Source organism: Heptranchias perlo, chromosome 6 (assembly GCF_035084215.1).
Source record: "Heptranchias perlo isolate sHepPer1 chromosome 6, sHepPer1.hap1, whole genome shotgun sequence".
Taxonomy (NCBI): Eukaryota; Metazoa; Chordata; class Chondrichthyes; order Hexanchiformes; family Hexanchidae; genus Heptranchias; species Heptranchias perlo.
In genome coordinates this window covers 44,667,496-44,694,771 of record NC_090330.1, presented here as the reverse complement: position 1 = coordinate 44,694,771, position 27,276 = coordinate 44,667,496, and the positions used below count along the sequence as shown (strand labels likewise).

Sequence of the window (27,276 nt, the reverse complement as noted above, 5' to 3'; positions counted from 1 at the left end):
GTTAATCCCGGGGATGAGGGGGCGGACATATGAGGAGAGGTTGAGTAGATTGGGACTCTACTCATTGGAGTTCAGAAGAATGAGAGGCGATCTTATTGAAACATATAAGATTGTGAAGGGGCTTGATCGGGTGGATGCGGTGAGGATGTTCCCAAGGATGGGTGAAACTAGAACGAGGGGGCATAATCTTAGGATAAGGGGCTGCTCTTTCAAAACTGAGATGAGGAGAAACTTCTTCACTCAGAGGGTGGTAGGTCTGTGGAATTTGCTGCCCCAGGAAGCTGTGGAAGCTACATCATTAAATAAATTTAAAACAGAAATAGACAGTTTCCAAGAAGTAAAGGGAATTAGGGGTTACGGGGAGCGGGCAGGAAATTGGACATGATTTTAGATTTGAGGTTAGGACCAGATCAGCCATGATCTTATTGAATGGCGGAGCAGGCTCGAGGGGCCGATTGGCCTACTCCTGCTCCTATTTCTTATGTTCTTATGTTCTTATATGTCTGGTTAGATATAGACATGCAGTTTGCACCAGGTTATACAGTTTTATACCCAAACTAGGATCTAAACACACACCCACTAGGTTTCTCTGACACTCCCTGAGTGGTCACAGAATATAAAAGCTAATACCCGAAAAGGAGAGCTGGCGCTGGCCAGGCGTTCCGTTCTCTCTCTCTCTTTTAAAGTCATCTCTATGTCCCTGACATAGGTTCTTGCACTTCCGCGATGGTTGGTCTCCGGAGTCTTCGCTTTGGCTCCACGCCCCAGATTCTTCATTCTTATTCCGAATCTTATCTCTTCAAGCTGTGCTGTCTCTCTCTCCCGTTGGTTTAGGCTTGCTCGTCTAGTCTGTGTCTTCTCCTCATTGGCTCTGTCCCAAGGACTTAGGTAGCATTACTTCATTACTCCTTTTCTAAATAAGGACTTGTGTCTTATCATATCTCCTTTGTCTTTCACAAAACTTAGCTAATTCCAACCGGTTCCAGCCAGCTCAGGCCAGTGACTGAACTCAGGTTACTTCAGTTCAAAAGTTGCTTTTGCCTGTGTGTCAGCAGTTCGGAATAAACTCAGTAGTTTCTGCAGCCCGTGGCCAACAGTTTGTTCTATCTTGCAGTTTGTGATGGCAGCAGCACTGTAAATGGAACTAGCCCGGGGCCCGACTATAATTATTTTTTGCCAGCAGAACAGTGTAAAGATGAACACTTGACCCTGCTGGTTGTTGGATCATGTATTTGAATTTACTGCTTGGAAATGCTGGATCGGGGTTCATAGAATGATACAGCAGAAGGAGGCCATGTGGCCCATCGTGCCTCTGCCGACTAGTTGAGAGCTCTAAATTACTCGGCCTTGGCCCAGGCTCATTTCATCTCTACATTCGGACCTTGTCAGTACAATGGCCCATGACGCTGATCTTTGTCTGGTTTGGTAGGAGTCCTGCACCAAGCACTCATAAACTGAAGCACTGGATTCTGCTTTGAACAAAGAAAGAGAGACTGTCGGGAAAATACAATTGTGTTTAATAATAAATAAAAGAATAGAAAATGCTGGAAACACTCAGAAGACCAGGCAGCATCCGTGAGAGAGAAACAGAGATGGGGGGGGGGGAGTTTTAACCCAGGAGGATGGGCAGGAGAGGGGTGGGGGGTTTAAATTCTTAAAAATCTGAAATCCAACCACAATACGCCGTGAACGTGCCTATTTCCGGTTTACACAGGGCGGGTTGGTGGGGGGGCGGGGCTGCCAGTAATTTAAATATGTTAATGAGGCTGCATGCCTCGGATTTTAGCAGCCATTTAGATTTAATGGCTGCTTGTGGGCCAGGAGGAGCAGGAATGCTTCTCCGCGGCCTCCCATACTAACCTGCTTCCCTTCCCGTGATCTGCCGACCCTCTCCCCCCGATCTCCAGGCCGACCCGTGATCTACCCCCCCACCCGCCATGTTCTCCCACCTGCGTGTGATCTCTTCCGCCCCCTCCCCGCGATCTCTCCCTGCTCTTGCCCCCTCCATGATCTCTTACCCACCTCCACACACAATCTCTCCCTCCCTCCCTCATGTCCGGTCCCCAGCTGTGGCCTTGTGCCACAGGCCTTCCCTCCCACCAGCCAGCCAGCCTCTCAATCTGGCCAGTTGCCGCCTGGGAAATGCAGAAAAAAGTTTCAAATGACGACCTGCCGTTAAACTCGGCAGGACCTTCGCGTTCCCGGCGTTTCCGGGTTTCCCAGCCGCTGTAAGTCTCCCCCCCCCACCCCGGTCTCTCCCCGCCTCCCCGTAAATATCGGGGCCAATGTGTCAGGTCAATAACCTTTCATCACAACTGGAAGATGTTAAGAGATGAACAGCTTTTAAGCAAATGCAGAGCCAGGTAAAAGGGGGCAGGAAAAGAACAAAAGAGAAAGGTCTTTGGCAGGATGCAGGGCAGGAGTGATTACATAACAAAGGTGATGATGGTGCAAGGCAAGAGGAGTTGATAATGAGAAAAGTATAGAAACAAAAGATGGGTGCAGAGGAGGCGTAAATGGTTACAGCAGAATAGCATGGAAAATTTGGCAAAGAGATAGCGTTTGCTATTTTTATACCTCCTTATGGCACCCTGCTGTAAAATGTTAACATCCCCAACTGTGTGAGAGGTTTCTACATACCTGTTACCTACACAAGCTGCAACTCCAGATTGTTACATTTCTGCATGCCCAGTAGCATACCCAAAGGTGCTTTTATAGTTTAAGTTGGATTGCAGGAGAGTGACAACCATGTGGTGGCTTCCTGCATTTACATTCCTGAAACTTATTTCGTTGGTAGAATTGAAACCCATGAAAATGTGGGAATAAAATGGGAAGATCAAAAAAAAATTTCAAATGAAATGTAGTAAACAGTGAGGGGGATAATAGCAGACTTCAGGAGGACATAGACTGGTGAAATGGGCAGACACTTGGCAGATGAAATTTAATGCAGAGAAATGTGAAGTGGTGCATCTTGGAAGGAATGGTAAAATTTTAAAAGGGGCTGCAGGAACAGGGAGACCTGGGCGTTCACATACACAAATCTTTGAAGGTGGCAGGACAAGTTGATAAAGCTGTTAAAAAAGCATGCGGGGTGCTTGGCTTTATAAATCAAGGCAGAGAATACAAAAGCAAGGAAGTTATGGTGAACCTTTATAAATCACCGGTTAGATCTCAGCTGGAGTATTGAATCCAATTCTGGGCACTACACTTTAGAAAGGATGTGAAGGCCTTGGGGAGGGTGCAGAGGAGATTTACCAAAATGGTACCAGGGATGAGAGAATTCAGTTATGTGGAGAGACTAGACAAGATGGGATTTGTTCTCCTTAAAGCAAAGAAAGTTAAGGGGAGATTTAATAGAGGTGTTCAAAACTATGAGGGGCTTTGATAGAATGAATAAGGAGAATCTGTTTCCACTGGCAGAGGGTCGGTAACCAAAGGACACAGATTTAAGATAATTGCCAAAAAAGCCAGGGCAGAGATGAGGAGACATTTTTTTACCAACAAGTTGTTATGACCTGGGATGCACTGCCTGAAAGGGGGATGGAAGCAGATTCAACAGTAACTTTCAAAAGGGAATTGGATATATACTTAAAAAGAAAACATTTGCAGGGCTATGGGGAAAGGGCAGGAGAATGGGTCTAATGTAGTTCTTTCAGAGAGCCGGCACCGACCCGATAGGCCGAATGGCCTCCTTCTGTGCTGTATGATTCTATGATTCTAAAAAAGAAAGAAAATTACAAAATCATAATGGGCACAAACCGGAACCTCTTACATAGTATCCCTGGGATAATAATTAGAAATTTACTGCTCACGTATAAGCAATGCCACATGCAACAGGTCCAGCTTCTGATTTCACAAAAAGTAATAGCTATCTAAGGAACGAGAAGGTTTAGTGACATTTCTCGTAACTGTATACAGTTCTGCACTTTCCATATTTTATATAGTGCAACTGTCCTGGTTGCATATGTTGAGGGGACTTTGGTGGCAATGATTTTTTAATAATAATATCTAGCAGTTTAACAACTTGAACCAAGTATCATTATTCACAGACACATTTCAGGGAGCAGGAAATAGTGACAAATAAATTAATTAAAAGAGGAAATCATAAAAATAAAATATCACAGCAGTTTAATATATAGTAGATTTGTCATTACGCATTTGACTGTTGAGAGTGATTGCAGGGAATCTGGCCTACAACAACTTGTTACAAAGCACTGTGGAAGGTGGAGTCAGCTTCAGGGTGGGCACTTTGTTTTGTTAAAGCTTCTTAGGATTCTTCAGCGGCCCCTGGAGCCGCCAATGAAAAATAAGTAGAGAAAACTTTTTTTAAAAAGCCCTCCCTGTAGACTAGGCATCGCGATCGCCCTCCCCCGCCCCGAACCTCCACCCGCCCCCCACCCCTCCTGAGCCCGCTTCAACAATTTCTGTTGATCCACAGGCCTTTTGGTTTGGGCGGGCACTACTGATGGGCCCAGACTAATTTCTACCCAGTGCTTATGAATCTAGGAATCAACGCCTACTTTGATTGTGTTGCAGAGCAGCAAGCAGTTGTTGCTGAAGCTCCACATCATCAAATGGTGGAAGCACCATTTAATAGGGTAACTTGTGTGCCCATGCTGTGGTCAGAATGTCGAATTATACTGCTTATCATTGTATACTGAGTTGTGCTGCTCACCATGCCATGCAGGATGACATCCTCATTGCTACTGTCTGCCCAGGCAAGGCTCAAACAGTTGTCACCTGTCTAATTACCAAATAGCTGACTTTCCTCTTTGGGTAGCATGTAAGCAATTAAGTGGGGTATCTTTGTAGTCAAGTTGGTTTCAATATGACATACCTGATGATGGGAGACTGGAAACAAATCAGTCCTTTGTGACAGATTCAATCAGCCACTAAAAGAAAGAAAGACTTGCATTTATATAGCGCCTTTCATGACCTCATGACATCCCAAAGCACTTTACAGCCAATGAAGTACTTTTTGAAACGTAGTCATTGTTGCATTGCACAAGCTGCGTCAGACAGGTGAGCAGTATTCCACAGCACTGTTGATAATGGACCAGCCAATCATTGATGAGACCTGAAGGGGGCAAACCTGACAGTAGGAGTTGGGCTCCTTAACACTTTGCTCCAGATAACTGTGCAAGCCAGTATCCTAAATGGTAGGTTGGTCCTGGCCGGAGAAGCAGCAGGAAGCTTACCATTTGCTCTGTGATGGTAAGCTGTGCAGTTTCTACTGGTTAAACTCCAGCAGTAGCCCTACACACACTTGACGGTCCATTAGCCTTGGCTCTTGCTAACCTGCACTTAAATTCTCTGGGTTTAGGGAAGTAGGGTGTGTCCCTACAGAGAGGGTCTGCTCTCCAAGTCAAACAGTTGGAAAGTCTACGTTTGTGATTTCACAGCAGTTTGATTTGAAAACTTTTAGGTACGGTGATGTGTTTCCACATGTGTCAGACACCCACGTGACTGGGAAAAAACAAGCAGTTGTTCATACCTGATTAAGAAATTTAAAAATTACAATAAGCAGCATAATCCTTTGCCTTTTTACAGCAGGCTTAAATTTATTTGTGTTTAATCAACAGAAATGCTGGCTTCTGTCTTAAGATGACTGTATTAGTTGTGCAGATGCAGAACCAAATAGGTTGTCAAGATGCTGGAAATTGTGAAGTTTTCCTAATTTGGAATACTGCAGATACAATATCGTGTCCAGGAATTCAAGATTTCAATGTTTCAGCAAGGTCTCCTGTAAAGTGGTACCAGGTAAGCACTTTGCAAACAGAATATGTGAAAAATATAACGGGCCAGATTTTGCTGAAAAAATAATGGCGTCTGAGCGACGCACGCCATTATTAACGTGCAAATTGGCCTGCAACTTGTAGCGAGGAAGAGATACCCCGTGAATTGCGTATCGCCACAAGTTGCTGGCCACTTTGTGCCGCGTCGCCGGAGTAGGCCATTCGGCCCTTCAAGCCTGCTCCGCCATTCAATATGATCATGGCTGATCCTCTATCTCAGTACCATATTCCCGCTCTCTCCCCATACCACTTGGTGCCTTCTGTGTCTAGAAATCTATCCATCTCCTTCTTAAATATATTCAGTGAATTGGCCTCCACAGCCAATTAAACTCGCCACAGTAAGTTAAATCTAGTAATTAACAGTGTAATTACCTTTTTAATGACATGATAATTGTTAATGACGGCCTCTCTTGCCCAGAAAGTAAACAATTGTAAGTGTGGAGTCTCATTTCTTCAGGTTGTGAATTGTTTCAAGAGATTTTAAAAATGTCAAATTTTAAATTTAATTTTTTTTCTTACTTTTCCTTTCTGTCCCTTTTTTCTCTCTCTCTCTCTTAATCCAACCTTTCTTTCCCTCTCTTTATTTCTCTTTCTGTACCAGATTTTACATTGAATTCACCCACTCTAATTCACCCTTCTTCTCAGTCCTTCCTTTGTTTATTTCTCAATCCTTTAATCTCCTGTTTGTTCCATTGTTCACCAAGGTCCCAGATGCTCTGTTGCCCTCGGTGTGCCATTATCAGCTTGCACTTCCAGCAACTTTGTGGGCAAAAAATTTAAAACTTAAACGTGCACCAAAAAGTCTAATTAACGGACCCCACTCCAGCAAAATCTAATTAACGGACCCCACTCCAACAAAATCTAATTAACGGACCCCACTCCAACAAAATCTAATTAACGGACCCCACTCCAGCAAAATCTAATTAACGGACCCCACTCCAACAAAATCTAATTAACGGACCCCACTCCAACAAAATCTAATTAACGGACCCCACTCCAACAAAATCTAATTAACGGACCCCACTCCAACAAAATCTAATTAACGGACCCCACTCCAACAAAATCTAATTAACGGACCCCACTCCAACAAAATCTAATTAACGGACCCCACTCCAACAAAATCTAATTAACGGACCCCACTCCAGCAAAATCTAATTAACGGACCCCACTCCAGCAAAATCTAATTAACGGACCCCACTCCAACAAAATCTAATTAACGGACCCCACTCCAGCAAAATCTAATTAACGGACCCCACTCCAACAAAATCTAATTACCGGACCCCACTCCAACAAAATCTAATTAACGGACCCCACTCCAACAAAATCTAATTAACGGACCCCACTCCAACAAAATCTAATTAACGGACCCCACTCCAACAAAATCTAATTAACGGACCCCACTCCAACAAAATCTAATTAACGGACCCCACTCCAGCAAAATCTAATTAACGGACCCCACTCCAACAAAATCTAATTAACGGACCCCACTCCAACAAAATCTAATTAACGGACCCCACTCCAACAAAATCTGTCCCAATGGATTCCAATTATGGAATACTAAGTCTTGTGGGAAGTTTGGAGAATGAATTCAGATTTTGGAGGCAGGAATTCAGGAAAATTAAAACCCAAACCAAATGAAGTCAGTGGCTGGGAAACCTGGAAACACGGGAAAGGCGGAGGTCCTGCCGAATTTAATGGCAGGACCTCATTAGAACTTTTGTACTCAGTTTCCCACCTGACAGCCAGCCAGTTTGGGAGGCTGGCCGCTGCTGGGCGAGAAAGCCTGTTGTACAAGGCCACAGCTGAGGAACAGAGAGGAGGGAGGGAGGAGTGGGAGACATTGCAGGAGTGGAGGGAGGGGGGAGATCGTGAGGGGGGGAAGCAGATCGGTGGGGGGGGGAAGAGATCTGCAGAGGGGGAAGAGATCACGGGGGGATTCGGATTGCGGGAGGGGAGATCGGATCCTCAGGGGGATCTGGAGATCGTATCGCGGTTGGGGGGGAGTTCCTGGAGATTGGATCGCTGGGGAGGGGGTCTGGAGATCGTATTGTGGAGGTGTCTGGAGATCGTATCGAGGTGGGGTCTGAGGATCGTATCATGGGGGGGTCTGGAGATCGTATCGTGGCGGGGGGGTCTGGGGATCGTATCATGGGGGGATCTGGAGATCGTATCGCGGGGGGTCCGGAGATCGTATCACGGGGGGATCTGGAGATCGTATCACGGGAGATCTGGAGATCGTATCGTGGGGGGATCTGGAGATCGTATCACGGGGGGTCTGGAGATCGTATCACGGGGGGTCTGGAGATAGTATCATGGGGGGTCTGGAGATCGTATCACAGGGGGTCTGGAGATCGTATCACGGGGGGTCTGGAGATCGTATCACGGGGGGTCTGGAGATCATATCACGGGGGGTCTGGAGATTGTATCACAGGGGGTCTGGAGATCGTATCATGGGGGGATCGGGAGATCGTATCACGGGGGTTCTGGAGATCGTATCACGGGGGGTCTGGAGATCGTAACACAGGGGGTCTGGAGATCGTATCACGGGGGGTCTGGAGATCGTATCACGGGGGGTCTGGAGATCGTATCATAGGGGGTCTGGAGATCATATCACGGGGAGTCTGGTGATTGTATCACAGGGGGTCTGGAGATTGTATCATGGGGGATCTGGAGATCATATCACGGGGGGATCTGGAGATCGTATCACGGGGGTCTGGAGATCGTATCACGGGGTTCTGGAGATCGTATCACGGGGGGTCTGGAGATCGTATCACGGGGGGTCTGGAGATCGTATCACAGGGGGTCTGGAGATTGTATCACGGGGGGTCTGGAGATCGTATCACAGGGGGATCTGGATATCGTATCGTGGGGGGATCTGGAGATCGTATCGTGGGGGGATCTGGAGATTGTATCATGGGGGGTCTGGAGATCGTATCGCGGGGGATCTGGAGATCGTATCGCGGGGGGTCTGGAGATCGTATCACGGGGGATCTGGAGATCGTATCGCGGGGGGGTCTGGAGATCGTATCACGGGGGATCTGGAGATCGTATCATGGGGGGTCTGGAGATCTTATCACGGGGGGTCTGGAGATCATATCACGGGGGGATCTGGAGATCGTCTCGTGGGGGGATCTGGAGATCGTATCACGGGGGGTCTGGAGAGTGGATCGTTGGGGGGGTCATGGAGAGTGGATCGTGGGGGGGTCTGTAGATCGTAAATTGTGGGGATCTGGAGATCATATCGTGGGGGGGTCTACAGATCGTATCATGGGGGGTCTGGAGATCGTATCACGGGGGGTCTGGAGATCGTATCACGGGGGATCTGGAGATCGTATCGCGGGGGGGTCTGGAGATCGTATCACGGGGGGTCTGGTGATCGTATCACGGGGGACCTGGAGATCGTATCACGGGGGGTCTGGCGATCGTATCGCGGGGGGTCTGTAGATCGTATCGCGGGGAATCTGGAGATCGTATCGCGGGGGATATGGAGATCGTATCACGGGAGATCTGGAGATCGTATCGCGGGGGGATCTGGAGATCGTATCACGGGGGATCTGGAGATCGTATCACGGGGGGTCTGGAGATCGTATCATGGGGGGTCTGGAGATCTTATCACGGGGGGTCTGGAGATTGTATCACGGGGGGTCTGGAGATCGTATCACGGGGGGTCTGGAGATTGTATCACAGGGGGTCTGGAGATCGTATCACGGGGGGTCTGGAGATCGTATCACGGGGGATCTGGAGATCGTATCATGAGGGATCTGGAGATCGTATCACGGGGGTTCTGGAGATCACATCACGGGGGGATCTGGAGATCGTCTCGTGGGGGGATCTGGAGATCGTATCACGGGGGGTCTGGAGAGTGGATCGTTGGGGGGGTCATGGAGAGTGGATCGTGGGGGGGTCTGGAGATCGTAAATTGTGGGGATCTGGAGATCGTATCGTGGGGGGGTCTGGAGATCGTATCACGGGGGGTCTGGAGATCGTATCACGGAGGGTCTGGAGATCGTATCGTGGGGGGATCTGGAGATCGTATCATGGGGGGATCTACAGATCGTATCATGGGGGGTCTGGAGATCGTATCACGGGGGTTCTGGAGATCGTATCGCGGGGGATCTGGAGATCGTATCGCGGGGGATCTGGAGATCGTATCGCGGGGGGGTCTGGAGATCGTATCACGGGGGGTCTGGAGATCGTATCACGGGGGATCTGGAGATCATATCACGGGGGGATCTGGAGATCGTATCATGGGGGGATCTGGAGATCGTATCACGGGGGGTCTGGAGAGTAGATCGTTGGGGGGGTCTGGAGAGTGGATCGTGGGGGGGTCTGGAGATCGTATCATGGGGGGTCTGGAGATCGTATCGTGGGGGGGTCTGGAGATCGTATCACGGGGGGTCTGGAGATCATAACACGGGGGGTCTGGAGATCGTATCGCGGGGGATCTGGAGATCGTATCACGGGGGATATGGAGATCGTATCACGGGAGATCTGGATATCGTATCGCGGGGGGATCTGGAGATCGTATCACGGGGGATCTGGAGATCGTATCGTGGGGGGATCTGGAGATCGTATCACGGGGGGTCTGGAGATCGTATCACGGGGGGTCTGGAGATCTTATCACGGGGGGTCTGGAGATTGTATCACAGGGGGTCTGGAGATCGTATCACGGGGGGTCTGGAGATCGTATCATGGGGGTTCTGGAGATCGTATCATGGGCGGTTCTGGAGATCGTATCGTGGGGGGATCTGGAGATCGTATCACGTGGGGTCTGGAGAGTGGATCGTTGTGGGGGTCTGGAGAGTGGATCGTGGGGTGGTCTGGAGATCGTATCGTGGGGGGGGTCTGGAGATCGTATCGTGGGGGGTTCTGGAGATCGTATCGTGGTGGGGTCTGGAGATCGTATCGTGGGGTGTTCTGGGGATCGTATCACGGCGGGGGTCTGGGGATCGTATCGTGGGGGGTGGTCTGTAGATTGGATCGGGGGGCGTCTGGAGATCGGATCTTGGGGGATCTGGAGAGTGGATCGTGGGGGGGGTCTGGAGATTGGATCGTGGAGGGGGGTCTGGAGATCGGATCATGGGGCGGGGGTCTGTAGATTGGATCGTGGGGGGGATCTGGAGATTGGATCGTGAGGGGGTTCTGGAGATTGGATCATGGGGGTGGGGTCTGGAGATTGGATCGTGGGGGTGGGTCTGGAGATCGGATCATGGAGGGGGTCTGGAGATCGTATCACGGGGGATCTGGAGATCGTATCATGGGGGGTCTGGAGATCTTATCACGGGGGGTCTGGAGATCATATCACGGGGGGATCTGGAGATCGTCTCGTGGGGGGATCTGGAGATCGTATCACGGGGGGTCTGGAGAGTGGATCGTTGGGGGGGTCATGGAGAGTGGATCGTGGGGGGGTCTGTAGATCGTAAATTGTGGGGATCTGGAGATCATATCGTGGGGGGGTCTACAGATCGTATCATGGGGGGTCTGGAGATCGTATCACGGTGGGTCTGGAGATCGTATCACGGGGGATCTGGAGATCGTATCGCGGGGGGGTCTGGAGATCGTATCACGGGGGGTCTGGTGATCGTATCACGGGGGACCTGGAGATCGTATCACGGGGGGTCTGGAGATCGTATCGCGGGGGGTCTGTAGATCGTATCGCGGGGAATCTGGAGATCGTATCGCGGGGGATATGGAGATCGTATCACGGGAGATCTGGAGATCGTATCGCGGGGGGATCTGGTGATCGTATCACGGGGGATCTGGAGATCGTATCACGGGGGGTCTGGAGATCGTATCACGGGGGGTCTGGAGATCTTATCACGGGGGGTCTGGAGATTGTATCACAGGGGGTCTGGAGATCGTATCACGGGGGGTCTGGAGATTGTATCACAGGGGGTCTGGAGATCGTATCACGGGGGGTCTGGAGATCGTATCACGGGGGATCTGGAGATCGTATCATGAGGGATCTGGAGATCGTATCACGGGGGTTCTGGAGATCACATCACGGGGGGATCTGGAGATCGTCTCGTGGGGGGATCTGGAGATCGTATCACGGGGGGTCTGGAGAGTGGATCGTTGGGGGGGTCATGGAGAGTGGATCGTGGGGGGGTCTGGAGATCGTAAATTGTGGGGATCTGGAGATCGTATCGTGGGGGGGTCTGGAGATCGTATCACGGGGGGTCTGGAGATCGTATCACGGAGGGTCTGGAGATCGTATCGTGGGGGGATCTGGAGATCGTATCATGGGGGGATCTACAGATCGTATCATGGGGGGTCTGGAGATCGTATCACGGGGGTTCTGGAGATCGTATCGCGGGGGATCTGGAGATCGTATCGCGGGGGATCTGGAGATCGTATCGCGGGGGGGTCTGGAGATCGTATCACGGGGGGTCTGGAGATCGTATCACGGGGGATCTGGAGATCATATCACGTGGGGATCTGGAGATCGTATCATGGGGGGATCTGGAGATCGTATCACGGGGGGTCTGGAGAGTAGATCGTTGGGGGGGTCTGGAGAGTGGATCGTGGGGGGGTCTGGAGATCGTATCATGGGGGGTCTGGAGATCGTATCGTGGGGGGGTCTGGAGATCGTATCACGGGGGGTCTGGAGATCTTAACACGGGGGGTCTGGAGATCGTATCGCGGGGGATCTGGAGATCGTATCACGGGGGATATGGAGATCGTATCACGGGAGATCTGGATATCGTATCGCGGGGGGATCTGGAGATCGTATCACGGGGGATCTGGAGATCGTATCGTGGGGGGATCTGGAGATCGTATCACGGGGGGTCTGGAGATCGTATCACGGGGGGTCTGGAGATCTTATCACGGGGGGTCTGGAGATTGTATCACAGGGGGTCTGGAGATCGTATCACGGGGGGTCTGGAGATCGTATCATGGGGGTTCTGGAGATCGTATCATGGGCGGTTCTGGAGATCGTATCGTGGGGGGATCTGGAGATCGTATCACGTGGGGTCTGGAGAGTGGATCGTTGTGGGGGTCTGGAGAGTGGATCGTGGGGTGGTCTGGAGATCGTATCGTGGGGGGGGTCTGGAGATCGTATCGTGGGGGGTTCTGGAGATCGTATCGTGGGGGGGTCTGGAGATCGTATCGTGGGGTGTTCTGGGGATCGTATCACGGCGGGGGTCTGGGGATCGTATCGTGGGGGGTGGTCTGTAGATTGGATCGGGGGGCGTCTGGAGATCGGATCTTGGGGGATCTGGAGAGTGGATCGTGGGGGGGGTCTGGAGATTGGATCGTGGAGGGGGATCTGGAGATCGGATCATGGGGCGGGGGTCTGTAGATTGGATCGTGGGGGGGATCTGGAGATTGGATCGTGAGGGGGTTCTGGAGATTGGATCATGGGGGTGGGGTCTGGAGATTGGATCGTGGGGGTGGGTCTGGAGATCGGATCATGGAGGGGGTCTGGAGATCGGATCGTGGGGGGGTCTGGAGAGTGGATCGTGGGGGGTGTCTGGAGATCGGATCGTGGGGGAGGTCTGGAGATCGGATCGTGGGGGGGTCTGGAGAGTGGATCGTGGGGGGGGTCTGGAGAGTGGATCATGGGGGGGGTCTGGAGATCGGATCGTGGGGGGGGTCTGGAGATCGGATCGTGGGGGTGTCTGGAGAGTGGATCGTGGGGGGGGTCTGGAGAGTGGATCGTGGGGGGGGTCTGGAGATCGGATCATGGGGGTGTCTGGAGAGTGGATCGTGGGGGGGGTCTGGAGAGTGGATCATGGGGGGGGTCTGGAGATCGGATCGTGGGGGAGGTCTGGAGATCGGATCGTGGGGGGGGTCTGGAGATCGGATCGTGGGGGGGGTCTGGAGATCGGATCGTGGGGGGGGTCTGGAGATCGGATCGTGGGTGGGGTCTGGAGAGTGGATCGTGGGGGGGGTCTGGAGATCGGATCGTGGGGGTGTCTGGAGAGTGGATCGTGGGGGAGGTCTGGAGATCGGATCGTGGGGGGGGTCTGGAGAGTGGATCGTGGGGGGGGTCTGGAGATCGGATCGTGGGGGTGTCTGGAGAGTGGATCGTGGGGGAGGTCTGGAGATCGGATCGTGGGGGGGGTCTGGAGATCGGATCGTGGGGGAGGTCTGGAGATCGGATCGTGGGGGGGGTCTGGAGAGTGGATCGTGGGGGGGGTCTGGAGATCGGATCGTGGGGGTGTCTGGAGAGTGGATCGTGGGGGTGGGTCTGGAGAGTGGATTGTGGGGGGGCGTCAAATTCAAAACGGAGATCGATAGATTTCTAGATATTAAAGGCATCAAGGAATATGGGGATAGTGCAGGAAAATGGCATTGAGGTAGAAAATCAGCCATGATCTTGTTGAATGACGGAGCAGGCTCGAGGGGCCAGGCGGCCTACTCCTGCTCCTATTTCTTATGTTCTTATTTGAAGCACGCAGCCTCATTAACATATTAGAATTACCGACCCGCCTCTCGAGAGCGGGTTACTCACCCAACCCTCAATCCATTCCGGTTAAAATGGAAGTAGGCACATTTGCTCCCATCTGCCATCGTCCTGCCTGTCCTGGGGGATTAAAATTCCCCCCATGATTTCAGTGAGCTATCCAATCAGGTTGAAGACCTTTCATTAGAACTGGAAGAAATTGAAGATTAAACAGTTTTTGAGCAAGTACAGAGCCAGGAAAAGGCGGCGGAGGAAGAGGAGGGAAGGAAAGAACAAAAGGGAAGGTCTCTGATAGGGTGGAGTGCAGAAGTGATTAATTGACAAAAGGGATGATGGTGCAAGGCAAGAATGGTGGTAATGGGACAAGTAAAGAAACAAAAGATGGGTCTAGAGGAGCTGTAAATGGCAACAGCAGAACCATTACCAGCACCTGCACTTCCAGTTCTGACGAAAGGTCATCGACCTGAAACGTTAACTCTGTTTCTTTCTCCACAGATGCTGCCTGACTTGCTGAGTATTTCCAGCATTTTCTGTTTTTATTTCAAAAGTAGCTTTGGGACACCCTGAGGTTGTGAAAGGTGCTATATATAGTAAATGAATGTTCTTTCTTCTTACTTTCTTTCTGAGTTGGATTGAACATAGATCACACAAGTGAAAGGATAGTGATGTAACTCACTAAATGAACCATTTTCCAAGGATTTTTAAAATGTTGATGAGAACAGCAAAATACTGTATTAAATTCTGACTCTGTAGCCTCCTGCAATTTATTATCAGCTTTAATTTCTTTCAGAATGGGGAAATAGTTGAAGAATATCCTGAACGACCTTCTCTCAAGATAAAAAATGATCAAATCCATTTAAGTAGAATATATGAAGGAGATTCTGGCAATTACACGTGTACCTTTGAGTTAATTGAAAATAAAATCCAGTGGCTTGTGAAAAGAACATTTACAGTGAGAGTCGTAGGTAAGTGGAGAAATGTACCAATAATCTTGAATTGGATTGATGTAAGTACCTTCTTCTGTTCATCTGAAGAATTTTCAATTTTAATGCACCCTACAGTTCAATAGCTCAGATACTCATTGTCTGTACTCACACATTGAGGCCCCGATATCAATGCAAAGGCGGGTTCCGAGCCGGGTTTGGTGGGGGGTGGTGGTGGAATTGTGTGGACAAAACTCGGAAGTAAAGATAGCGGGTCAGATTCTACGATCTCAACTTGATTGAATGATTAAGTTTTTGCTTCCACTTTTGCGTCTCCAAGTTGCACAGCGGGCGTGATGCACACCCACATGATGCAATCTGAAGTCCACTATTTATAGGGTTGAAAATGGAATTTGGAGGAGCCATGAGGTATTTACCATGGATTCACGTAGAGCAAGGCCGGCACCCAGGTTCAATGATGCTTCCCTTGAAGTACTGCAGGGTGCAGTGAAGAGCAGGAGGGACATCATTTTCCCCAGCAATGGGAGGAAGAAACATGCTTCTGTTACCAAGAAGGCGTGGCTGGAGTTCGCTGAGGAGGTGAGCAGCAGGAGCATTCTACCTGGTCTTGGATGCAATGCAGGAAGCGGTTTAATGACCTAACCAGGTCAGGAAAAGTGAGTACAGTTGCTGATTCACTCACATCCTATGGTGCACAAAACCCCCCTCTCACTCTGTCTTGCCGAGCGTACTCCCTCACATCATTCCTCACAACCACTTAAGTTTCAGCAGCACCCATCCTTCACTTTCTATGCACTTCCTCATCTCCTCATGTATCCATCCACTGCTGCCACTTACCCCAATCCTTATACAATGTGATGCATCTGTCTAATAGTCAGCCTCTCCCATTGATAGGGTGAATATGTGACCTTCAGTCACTCATAGGTCTGTTCTTTCGCCCCTCGTAGGAGAAGAGAGCACAAAATGCAAGGGAGAGGGAGATGACTGGAGGTGGCCCGCCACAAATTGTGCAGCTCACTGATGCAGAGGATGACGCCATGGCGATAAATGGCACATCTGCATCCGTCTCAATCAGAGATAGAGAGACTAGGAACTCGCAGATGCCTGGTGACAGAATTTTAAAAATCTCTGACACACATGCTGACTTTATTTTGTCAATGACTGAACTAATAGAAGCCTGGGTATGGTGATTGGCAAGATCATTACTTTGCCAGGACTAATTTATATCGCGTTCTTTTGTCTTCCAGGACCTTCACACTTAGAGCAAGAGTCTGCAGAGATGCATGACTATGATTCCTCAAAGGACCTCATTCCTTTTGAGGGTGCACCGTCACAGGACATACAGCCATGCACCAGCGTAGATATTGGCACCTCAGTGGGTCCTGTTAAACAGTTAGTCGGGTTTTCACCTGGTGATTCATAATTCACAAGTGAGCACAAGCAGACATTGGTGACAGGGGCAGCTGTAGAGAGTCTGCGTCGGGAGGGCACACTCTTTTCCAAGCTCTGCTCAGCTGGACACAGATGCTGAACCCCAGGGGCCATCATTGAGAATGAGAATGATCGAGGTACAGCAGCAACTTTGTGAGGTTCTGGCAAATGTACCCCGCACACTCTCCACAATAGCGGAGAGGATGGAAGAGTCCAACTCGAACAGTGGTGGATTGGTGTCACAGGTAATTGAGAGAATGTTTGCCATGGAGATAGTGGCCGCCTCCATGGAGTTTCAATCATGGCTCTCAAATGAGTCTATGCAGGCCATGCTGGAGATGACTACCATCTTAAACAGGATGACAGATTCCTTATCTAAGGCCTTACAACGACTCACTGATCTTCACCAAGCTGCCCTCCAGCAGAGTGGTAGGAATGATGTGGCACTGGCCCAGGAGAGGGATGATGGCGAAAGAGGACATGGAAGTGAGGACACCACTCAAAGCACTCCCACATCTCACCCGTTGTTCCCACCCCCCCATCCCAACCAATACCTGACATGCCGCCTCGTTTCCCGATGGCCGAGTCTGTCCTTGCACAGGTGCCGATGGAGCAGTCTTTGGCGGGGCCCTCAGTGGCTCCAAAAACTAAAGGTCATAGGCCAAAAACTTCTCAGTAGTCAAGGCAGGGATCTGAGCAACCTGCCATTACCTCTGCTGAAGCCACAGGGCATGCACCACATAGAAGCGGTAGGAAGCGTACGTTCAAGTTGTTGTAGTTCACCAGGGGTATGTACAAGGGTGTCTGAGGAAATGTTATGTTGTGAAGTTTCCTTTTTTTTATCTTGGCACATAAAATTTATTGATTAGCACCACTTCCACGTCATGCCCATTATTGTGTCCCGAATGCCAACTTGCCCTTTCCTTTGCTTCATGATGAATGTCAGTACATGACGTGACCCACTGGGCGCATGTGGAATGGGTGTATGCTTGGTTGAAAGACTGTTTTGTACAAAGTGGGAGAGAGGTGGTGTTGGTGGTGGTGGAAGCGGGCTGGAGTATCTCAATTTTTATTTTTCCCAGTCTGACTAACTAAGTGAACCTTTGAGATATGAGGGCATCTCTGGCATCCCAGGCAGCAATGTACGTGGCTGGTCTGGCGATGAGTGCCCCATCTTCATATTGCTCGTCGTCCTCCTCCTCCTCTTCTTTACCGTTCTCGTCAGATGATTGATGAGCGCCTTGGTCATCCTCCACCTCTAATCCTCTCTGCCGCGCAATGCTGTGTAGGACGCAGCACACTACTATGATTCTGGACACCCTTGCTGGCAAGTACTGACGGGCACCTCCAGACCTATCCAGACATCTGAAGCACATCTTCAACATGCCGATGGCTTGCTCAATGACACACCTGGTGATCATTTGGCTCTCATTGAAGTGCTCTTGCGCCTCACTTGACCCCCATGAACTGTTGCTCAATCTTGCCTCTCCCTATCACTGGCGAGTTCCTTGAGCCCCGGGAAACCCGTGCTGGAGGCGTTAAATTCAAGCGCCTGTTGAATTCAATTTAAAAACGCCTCATTAACATAGGCTAATCATCTAAATGGCTGTGATAATTACTGTCCTGCCTGTCCTAATGATTGACCCACCTCCGGCGAGTAGGTTACTCGCACGCAGCCAAACACACCTCCGTTAAACCCGGAAATGGGCGCATTGGAGCCAGGTTGCAGTTGCGTTTCAAATTTCTGCAATTTTTACTTCCCACCCGACCTGAACCCATCCATTCTTGGGGGTTAAAACTCCCCCCTACAAGTGCTTACATGAATTAGAAGGTCCGTCAATGCCCATGGAACCGTATCCCAGTGTGAGTCAACATTTTGACGAGACAGAAAGGGAAGAAATTAGTCATATTTTTTTAAAAACGTGAAGACAGGTTCAAAATATGAGGATAAGCCTTCCAGTTCCCTACAAGCCCTCCATTCATTGGGCACAATGAAATTTCAATGGTGAAGGTGTATTCTCATGTGATAAGTGGAGTGTAGATTTTTTAATTGTCCCTACCTCAGCTAATCTTGGAGCCGTTTTGTATGCAGCGCAACATAACCTTCTTCATTCTTCGAGTTGGAATCGTGAAGGGCATTGAAAAGGATTTGGAGCTACACCTTCTCCAACAGGTATAAGGCTTAAGTCCTCACAATCATGAGACTTTTTTGTGCTTCAGTGAAGACCATGACCACACAGTTAAAACCACTTCCGACCACTGGATTAGGACACATTTGAGAGAGAAAGTCAAGAACAGGTTTGCAACAAAGAATGAGAATCAACATTCGGGCCATAAAACAACACGTAGGATTTACCAGCTATGTGGACTGAGACCAGCCCAAAGGAATCTCATCATCCAATCATTGCATCACCAACCATGGGTTTTAATAAATTAGAATTGTAATCCCAGGAAACATTTTTTGAGGCCCCTCTCCTAGCATGGAGTCTCATCTGATGGAAACTTGAATCTGAGATTTGGGCATGGAAAGCAGCACTCACTGTTTTCTGGTCATTCATTTTAATTATTAACCTCCAGATTGCCAAACTCCTCTAGGTGGGTCTCCTGCAGAAAGGCCCATGTAAAGCAAGAGGAATTCTTTCCCCACATTATCCCTCCTTGTGTGGGCGTGACGTCTTCATGGTGTTCAATACAGACAGTCATGATATTCTCCTCGACTGCCTCTGATCTTTAGTCCATCCACATGAGGCTGTCCCTACATGGTTCCACTCTCTTCGAAGTTTAGGGTCAGCCGTAGATATCTTCACGGATTCAATGGCATCAGTCACGCCCATGAGGCCATGTCCCCGATGTGCCAGAGTTGATTCACACTTCCCAATATCTACTTATACGATAGTGTGACCCAGAGGTGTAACAATGTGCCCCCTTTGACATATGAACTAGATATTGTGGGCGAGAAATTGGACTGTGTAGCACCCGTTGTTTCGGCATACACAGCCTCCCAAAGTGCCAAGAGGGCGTCTTGGCTGCACACGCACGTTTCCAGTGTGACGTGCGCGAGATGCCATGCGCAAATACAGAACGCCGGAAGCATGTAAAGTAGGGAGAAAATACGTACAGTGTGCAACGCTGATTTAAAGTGATAGACAGCATTTTGAACCTTAACGCTCAACTCAACGCACACTCTTAACCAGGCACTTGGAGTGCCTGAAAGACCCACCACCTGCACTATTTAAAGGGACCATGCAGTCGTTGCAGGTTCGTTGCTGGATTATTGCTTCTGGCTGCTGGTGTATTAGGGAGTGTTTTTTGAAACTGCCTATAGTTACTGAGATTTGCTAGAGAACATTTGAGAGTAGTTTGGCGAGTACTGCCTCACACCGTGGCTTATAACTCCAGTCAGGAACCCATGCACACGTACAGAGCAGGCCTATAATGAGAGCCATGCTGCCACAAGCAACATCATGGAGCACACTTTAGGCCTCCTGAAACAACGCTTCCACTGCCTGGACCATTCCAGAGGAGTCCTACAGTACTCCGCTGTGTGGGTGGGAAGATTCGTGGTGGTATGCTGCATGCTGCACAACCTCGCCATCATGAGGGACCAGCCCTTGCCACCAATGATTGGAGATGACCCTGAGGCAGAGGTGGAAGTGGAGGAGGAAGAGGCTGAGGAGGAGGAGGGGAAGAAGCCGCAAGAGGAAGTGGAGGAAGATGCAAGGGTGCAATAGGGAACTCACGCCTTGTCTGCAAGGGCTCTGCGTGCTCGCCTGATCCGTGCCCACTATCAATAATATCAATTACATCCCCGAACTCACCAACAGTCCTACACTCCCCACCTGTTCGCTCCCACATGACCATCAAATCGGCCTCCATCTGATTACACATTAGTTTCCCCCACAGCTCATTTTTTTTTTATTCGTTCATGGGATGTGGGCATCGCTGGCGAGGCCGGCATTTATTGCCCATCCCTAATTGCTCTTGGGAAAGTGGTGGTGAGCCGCCTTCTTGAACCGCTGCAGTCCGTGTGGTGACGGTTCTCCCACAGTGCTATTAGGAAGGGAGTTCCAGTATTTTGACCCAGCGACGATGAAGGAATGGCGATATATTTCCAAGTCGGGATGGTGTGTGACTTGGAGGGGAACGTGCAGGTGGTGTTGTTCCCATGTGCCTGCTGCTCTTGTCCTTCTAGGTGGTAGAGGTCGCAAGTTTGGGAGGTGCTGTCGAAGAAGCCTTGGCGAGTTGCTGCAGTGCATCCTGTGGATGGTACACACTGCAGCCACAGTGCACTGGTGGTGAAGGGAGTGAATGTTTAGGGTGGTGGATGGGGTGCCAATCAAGCGGGCTGCTTTATCTTGGATGGTGTCGAGCTTCTTGAGTGTTGTTGGAGCTGCATCACACAAATAAAAACCACCACCAAATGCAAATTCAAAGTCACATTTATCAATTAACAAATAAAATTATGGAAACAGAACAGAACTATTCACCCTTAGTGCCTGTTATTCGTTTGCCTTTACCTATCCTCGTGCTCCTAAGAGGTGCATCCCCAGTGGCTGGAGCATGGGTGGTGGGTGGCTGCTGGCCTTCAATGGAGGAGCTTGCAGATGGCCTTAGAGGACGACCTCGAGCAGCCCTGGGCCGGGAGGGCCCAGCTTCAGACTGCACCATCTCAGCATGGGCTGTAGCAGCCTGGCCTGGCTGGCTGATAGGCAACAACAGGGGCACTGGCGGAGTGACGGGTGGAAGCAGGGATGCTGTCGTCCTGAGAGAGGACAGAAGGTCCGAATGCCACGGCGTCACTGCCACTCTCCCGGGGCGGCGCCTCAGCAATCCTGGTGATCAGCTGGAGAACGGATTGCTGAAGAGCTGCGACTTCCTGGGAGCCCCATTCCACAGTGGTCCCCAGACCCACAATAGCAGCAGTCTGAGCTTCCATTGTAGCAATCTGAGCAGCAACCGTAGCATGCAGACCTTTGATCACATCAGTTTTTGCTGCAATGGCAGCTGTTTGTGCTGCAATGGGAGCCGTGACATCGGCCATCAGACGCTGCATCTTGGTGGGTTCCACAGGTGCGCTGATGGAGGTGACCACCTGTTCCATGTTGGAAAGGATGGGCTCCAAGTTCTGCGCAAAGCCCTGCGCCAAGTTGGAGCTGGACTCCTCCCTGCCCCTTGTCATTATGCGCAGGTTTTCGAGTGCCTCAAGCATTTGTTGGTGTACGCCCATTAGCCGTCTTCTGTAGCCTGGCCCATCAAAGTCCTCGTCTGACTCCTGTGCAGCAGAACTAGTGAGCGACCTCGCCCTCCGGCGAGCTGGCAGCTGTGGTATCCGTTCCCCTCGCCCCGGCTTCTGCACACTTGTGCTTGGTGTCTCACCATGTGCAGATCCCTCCTCTAACCTAGCCTCTAAAGATGCGCAGTGTCAGTATCTGAGCTGGTGGAGGCAAGTGTCAGATTGAGTGACGGTGTGGTTTCAGTGTCCCCCTCCTCCTCCTCCTCCTCCGACGGTGCCACCATGTGTTCTTGGGTATCTGCCAACAGGTTGCGTTGTGGAGTGGGGAGAGGAGCAAGTAAGACGTGCATGCCGACAGCATCTGCAGCACGTGAGTCAGAAAAGATTATGGGAGGAGAGAGATGTAGGAAACGAGAAGGAGTATTAGATATGCAGAGACCCCTTTCATCGGGACCTCCAGCACGGCTGCAGCGACAGCCGGCCAATGATCTAAAGCACGATCTCCTCTGGGGGATGAGGACATGTAGGCACACCCGTCCTCCCTCAGGTCTCTCCTGCTGCTGTTGTGCTGCACCTCCTGCAAGACAGAGGACATTGTGTCAGTGAGTATCCTGCAACGTGTCTGAGTAATGTGCCTGTCATGGTCGAATAGCTGCCAGTCTGTGTGACCTGCGAGTGGTGGTTGTGTGGCTTGCAAGTGTGGTACTATGTGCGGGTGAGATGCAGCATGCCGAGTGCAGCATTACGTATGGACAGGCTGTGTTTGTTGGTGGGTGGGTGACGGGGTGTGTGATACATGGAGTGGTAGTGCAGTTGGTAGGATGTGCCAATTTGACACTTGCATTCACTCACCTTGACTACTCGTGCCAAATCGTTGAACTTCTTTCGGCACTGCACCCACGAGCGTGGTGCAATGCTCCTGGCATTCATTTCTTGGGCCACAGCCTCCCAATGCCTGCGGAGCTGGAGTCTGGAGGGTCTCCTGCCACCCTGCGGGTACATGTTGGCCCTTAGTTCATTTACCCCCTCCACTAGGGCCTCCAGTGCATCATCAGAGAAGCTTGGGGCCCTCTCTTGCACCAGCCCTGCCATCCTTCAGGTCATCTTTCCCTCCTCCTAGTGGACTGTGCATGTCCATTTAAAATGAGCACCTGTACCTTTAAGAGGTGCAGGCTGCCGATGACGTGCGCTGAGCACGCCCCATTTCAGACTTCCTCATTCTCTGTGCAGCCAGTGCTACCCGCGCTGCTGAGTGGCTGCACAGAACTATCATGGAAATCAGCAGACAGCTCGAAATTCACATGCTGCCTGCGTAGGGGCCATCGGGCGCGGGGTAATAGCGGATCTACGCCCGAAAATAGGCCTTATCCAATTTTTCCCTTTGTGTTTTTTGTACATGCCCTCTCATGCACTTCTCTAATCTTATTGTAGATTAACTATTTACACCTTAGTGAGATAAGGCTGGAACAAAACATTAAGCTGTTTCATTTCTGAGACAACAGGTGAACATACAACAACAGCTTGCATTTATATAGCACCTTTAACGAAGTAAAACTTCCCAGGGTGCTTCACAGGAGTGTTGTCAGACAAAATGTGACACGAGGCACATAGGAGATATTAGGACGGGTGACCAAAGCTTGGTCAGAGAGGTAGGTTTTAAGGATGTCTTAAATTAGGGGAGAGAGGTAGAGAGGCTCAAAGTGAATACGGGCCAGAGAATTAGGATGACAATGTTGTAGCCCTGCCTCTGACCTGTGCTCCTTTTCAATGAGGCTCAACATTAGCAATGTCGATTTTACCTGAGTGAATACATTTAACTTACATGGAGACAACTTGATCCTCTTCCTAACTCCAACCCTGATGATGGAAACATCAGCAATCAAAAGTGGGGGCATGGAAGAGGGTGAGATATCAGGGAGGTACATGTGAACCAGGCATAAAGGTCGTGTCTCCATCATCTCTAAGTTATATGTCACCATGGCTTAGTTGGTAGCTCTTTTGCCTCTGAGTCAGGAGATTGTGACAACAAGCCCCACTCCAGGATTTGATCTTATAATATAAACTCACACTCCAGTGGAGTACTGAGGACGTTCTGAATGGTCATTTCCGATGAGGCACCATCTGCCTGTTAAGCCAGAAATAAAGGCTCCCACAACACTGTTTGAAGAAGAATAGATACTTGTCCAAGATAACAGTCCTTCCTCAACCTAAAGCAGTTTAACTGACATTTATTTCATTTGTTTGTGGAACATCGCTGTGTCCTAATTTACCTACATAACAACAGTGATTACAGTACAAGAAGTAATTCATGGATGCGAAACACTTTAAAACATGCTAACATGCTGAGGATGTGATAAGGTGCTGTGTGAATTGCAAGTGCTTTCTTTCTAACTGGAGTGAACACATGTCCAGCCAAGTTTCAGGGCATGCAAAAGTGTTAGGTGAAAGAGAAATTTGCCTATGTTTCAATATGTGAAAGTTAAATGATTGAGCTGGAGTCCGGGGGAGGGAATGGAAACTTTTTAATTATATCCCCATTAGTGTAAGGAGCATATATGATCAGTTCATAGAAAGTTGGACAAGTACACCACTGCACCCTCAGAAAGAAAAGTAATGGTAATGGTTGAGATGAAATTACAAATTAGTCTATTAAGAATGAAGAAAAAAGGGTGCTGAAAGGAGTTGAAACTAAAATTGCATTATTTTCTGTCAAGAGCTGAAAAAGAGCTCTCCACTATAGATGACATCCTCTCAGAGCTTTCCACCACACCAGAAAGTTGTCCACTTTTTCTGCCAGTGCTGTTTAAATCCTTAACAAATAGATTGTTTACCAGGATAAAATACACATTGTCCTCACCAATGTAGCTCGGCAGTGCATACGCTAGAACTTACAACAGGTACAGATATCTTTTATTTATGTTAATTCACTGTGAAAACCTAACCAGAGAAGTTTGAACATTTGCTCTAATAGTTTTTGCCTGAGCTAAAAATACAGTGGGGACTCTGGAGAGCTCTCTATAGTATGGCTAACATTGGCGTGAAGGATAGAAGGTAAAGCTTAGAAAATCAGGAACAAATGTTCCAGCCTAGCAGGGCTAAAAGTAGGTGAACATTTTTTTTTGGAGAGAATCTCGGTGCTGACTGATCCAATTTCTTTTGGTTTCTGCTACTTGACATATCATTCGTATTGTTCTGATAAATTAAGGTTAGGCATCTTAAATTGTAACAAATGGATTAAACCCAAGAGACACAAAACAACCTGTTTGACAGCACAGCACTCTGGTTGTGACAATTTTAGAAATGTAATGCTATTATTTATTTCAGCTGATGACACAAAGGAAACTCCAACTGTTATTGACCCTCATGGAGTAAAAACAATTGAAGTAGAGCTTGGTAAGTCAGAACAAGATGGCACATATATGGGAATAAACGTGCATAATGTTTTAGATTCTGCAATCTGACACTGCCAGTGGGGAGTGGCCCTCATAATGAGCACATCTCTGGAAACCGGTGAGCATCCACGATTGCCTGAAATGAGTTCCCACTGAGCGCTGCTCCCCTCTGGGAGTGCCAGATCACAGATTCACCCCTATATATTAAATGCCTTAATATCAAGGAATTGTGTGGGCTGATTACATTGTTGCCCCAATTTTCCACAGTTCTGCCAGCGTGCAGAGTTTGACGAGCACGGGTTGGGGTGCCCAATTCACGGTTCCACTTGCAAACTGGCAATTTTTGAGCAAGAATGGGGCTTTGTTACTCGTATGTGCAAGCTTCATTTAAGTGAATAATGTGTGCAAACGTGGCCCCTCGCTGGAAATCCCGACTGCGGATGAGTGACCTTCCACTGTGCACTGCTCAGCCATTTTATATGGGCACAATTGGGATCCTGGTATCTGGCCTGCACAAATGGGCTTCTTAATGGTGGATGCATATTGTGGTCATTGGAGAAGCTATTTTTAACTAGGCAGTGTTACTGCATTTTGCCCAATGCATTAGTTGTTCTTGATGGGAATTCTTATCTTTCCATTTTTGTTTTTTTTGCTACCGATGCTTTCCTTCAGTAATTTTGGTTGCTGTGAGCATTTAGATGGTACTGAAAAGGTGCTGAGCATGGGTATTCCTTGCTAGGTTCTGAAAGTGCTGGATGCTTTAAATGAGGAAGAGTTCTTGAGGAGCTACCAAGTGCCACACATGCATCAAGCAAATGATAGGTGCTGTGTTTGTAACCAGCAACGCCTTCATCACTTGTCCTGTGGAAAGGAGGCATCAACTGGACAGGATGCTTAGCTGTCACTGGGTGGTAGAGTTCCCTCAAATGCAAAGTATTGCAGATGGTACCCACATGGACACATCATGATGCACGCCAGTGGCTGTTATCCAGGAAGCAGACATGGTGCCTTCATTGTATGGCAGACCATGGTGCCCACAATATTTGAAGGAGAAGAAACACTGGGTGGATGGCCCCAAGGACAATAGGGCCATCCTCTGCATCCATGTTTGCTGACCCTACTGAGAAAGCCCTTAATTGCAGAGGAGCACCTCAGCCTGCAAACCTCAACATCTGTTTGTTGTCCCATATCCACCACCTGGACCTGAGAAATGTATTGTGCAGCTTTGAGGGCAAAAGTTGTGTCTAATGCTTGAAATGGTACCATGCAGAGGGTGTGATAGTTCCCAACTTAGGTTCGTGGCATCCTTGATGGGCCTTACAAGGAATGTGTGCAACAATAAGGAGTACAGTTGCCTTCGCCTTCCTCCTGATATCAGCAAACTCTCTCCTAATTTGCAGCCAGATGCAAGGGATCTGGGTGACAACACAGGCTCAATCGGCATTCTTCCTAGATGCAGCCTGCATCTGTACTTTTAAAGTAGAGTGGTACCCAGCATCAAATAGGGACACCCTCCTTTGGTGCACCTCCTGCAATAGAACCTCTAACCGTTCAGCATTAAGGGGATCAATTTTCTGTCCCCACCACAACTTCCCTTTTAGTGGTTGGCAGTAGCCCTTTAAGAGTTGCTCCCTTGTCAAATTTTGCACTCCCCAGCCAAGTGTGCTACAGGCCAAGCTCTCTCTGCAAGCCTTTCCTGCACCTGTAGCTGATTCAAATTGGGGGAGGGTCTCCCATTAGAAAATTGGGCCAGACTAACCCTCTGCAGTACATGTGCAGGCAAGCCGGTGCATTGGGCCAGTTCAACCACCATTATAGCAAAAATCGGGGTGACAAGAGTTAATTTTGTATTTTCCACTACATACATAATTTCCAACAGTTTACACATTTCATTCCAGGAAACTTTGTACAGTTAATATGCAATGTTTATTTTGGTTACGAAAGAAAATTTTCTCCTGTAATCAAATGGTTAACAAATGGCAAAGATGAAGCAGAAAACATGAGACTCCAGCAGGATGAAGTTCAGTAAGTATTAAGCCACTGAGACTCAGACTGGGTGTTTTAATTATCT

At 49.3% G+C, this 27,276-nt stretch overlaps 1 protein-coding gene across 1 annotated transcript in view; it reads left to right on the top strand.

Annotated features, from left to right (window-relative positions):
- The window catches only part of LOC137322954 (interleukin-18 receptor accessory protein-like), a 74,516-nt gene that overhangs the window by 12,945 nt on the left and 34,295 nt on the right, over positions 1–27,276 (top strand). The window contains exons 4-7 of the mRNA XM_067986213.1: positions 5,583–5,760; positions 14,996–15,170; positions 25,138–25,206; positions 27,104–27,230. Coding sequence (XP_067842314.1) covers positions 5,583–5,760; positions 14,996–15,170; positions 25,138–25,206; positions 27,104–27,230 — 549 coding nt within the window. The remainder of the gene's footprint in view (positions 1–5,582; positions 5,761–14,995; positions 15,171–25,137; positions 25,207–27,103; positions 27,231–27,276) is intronic.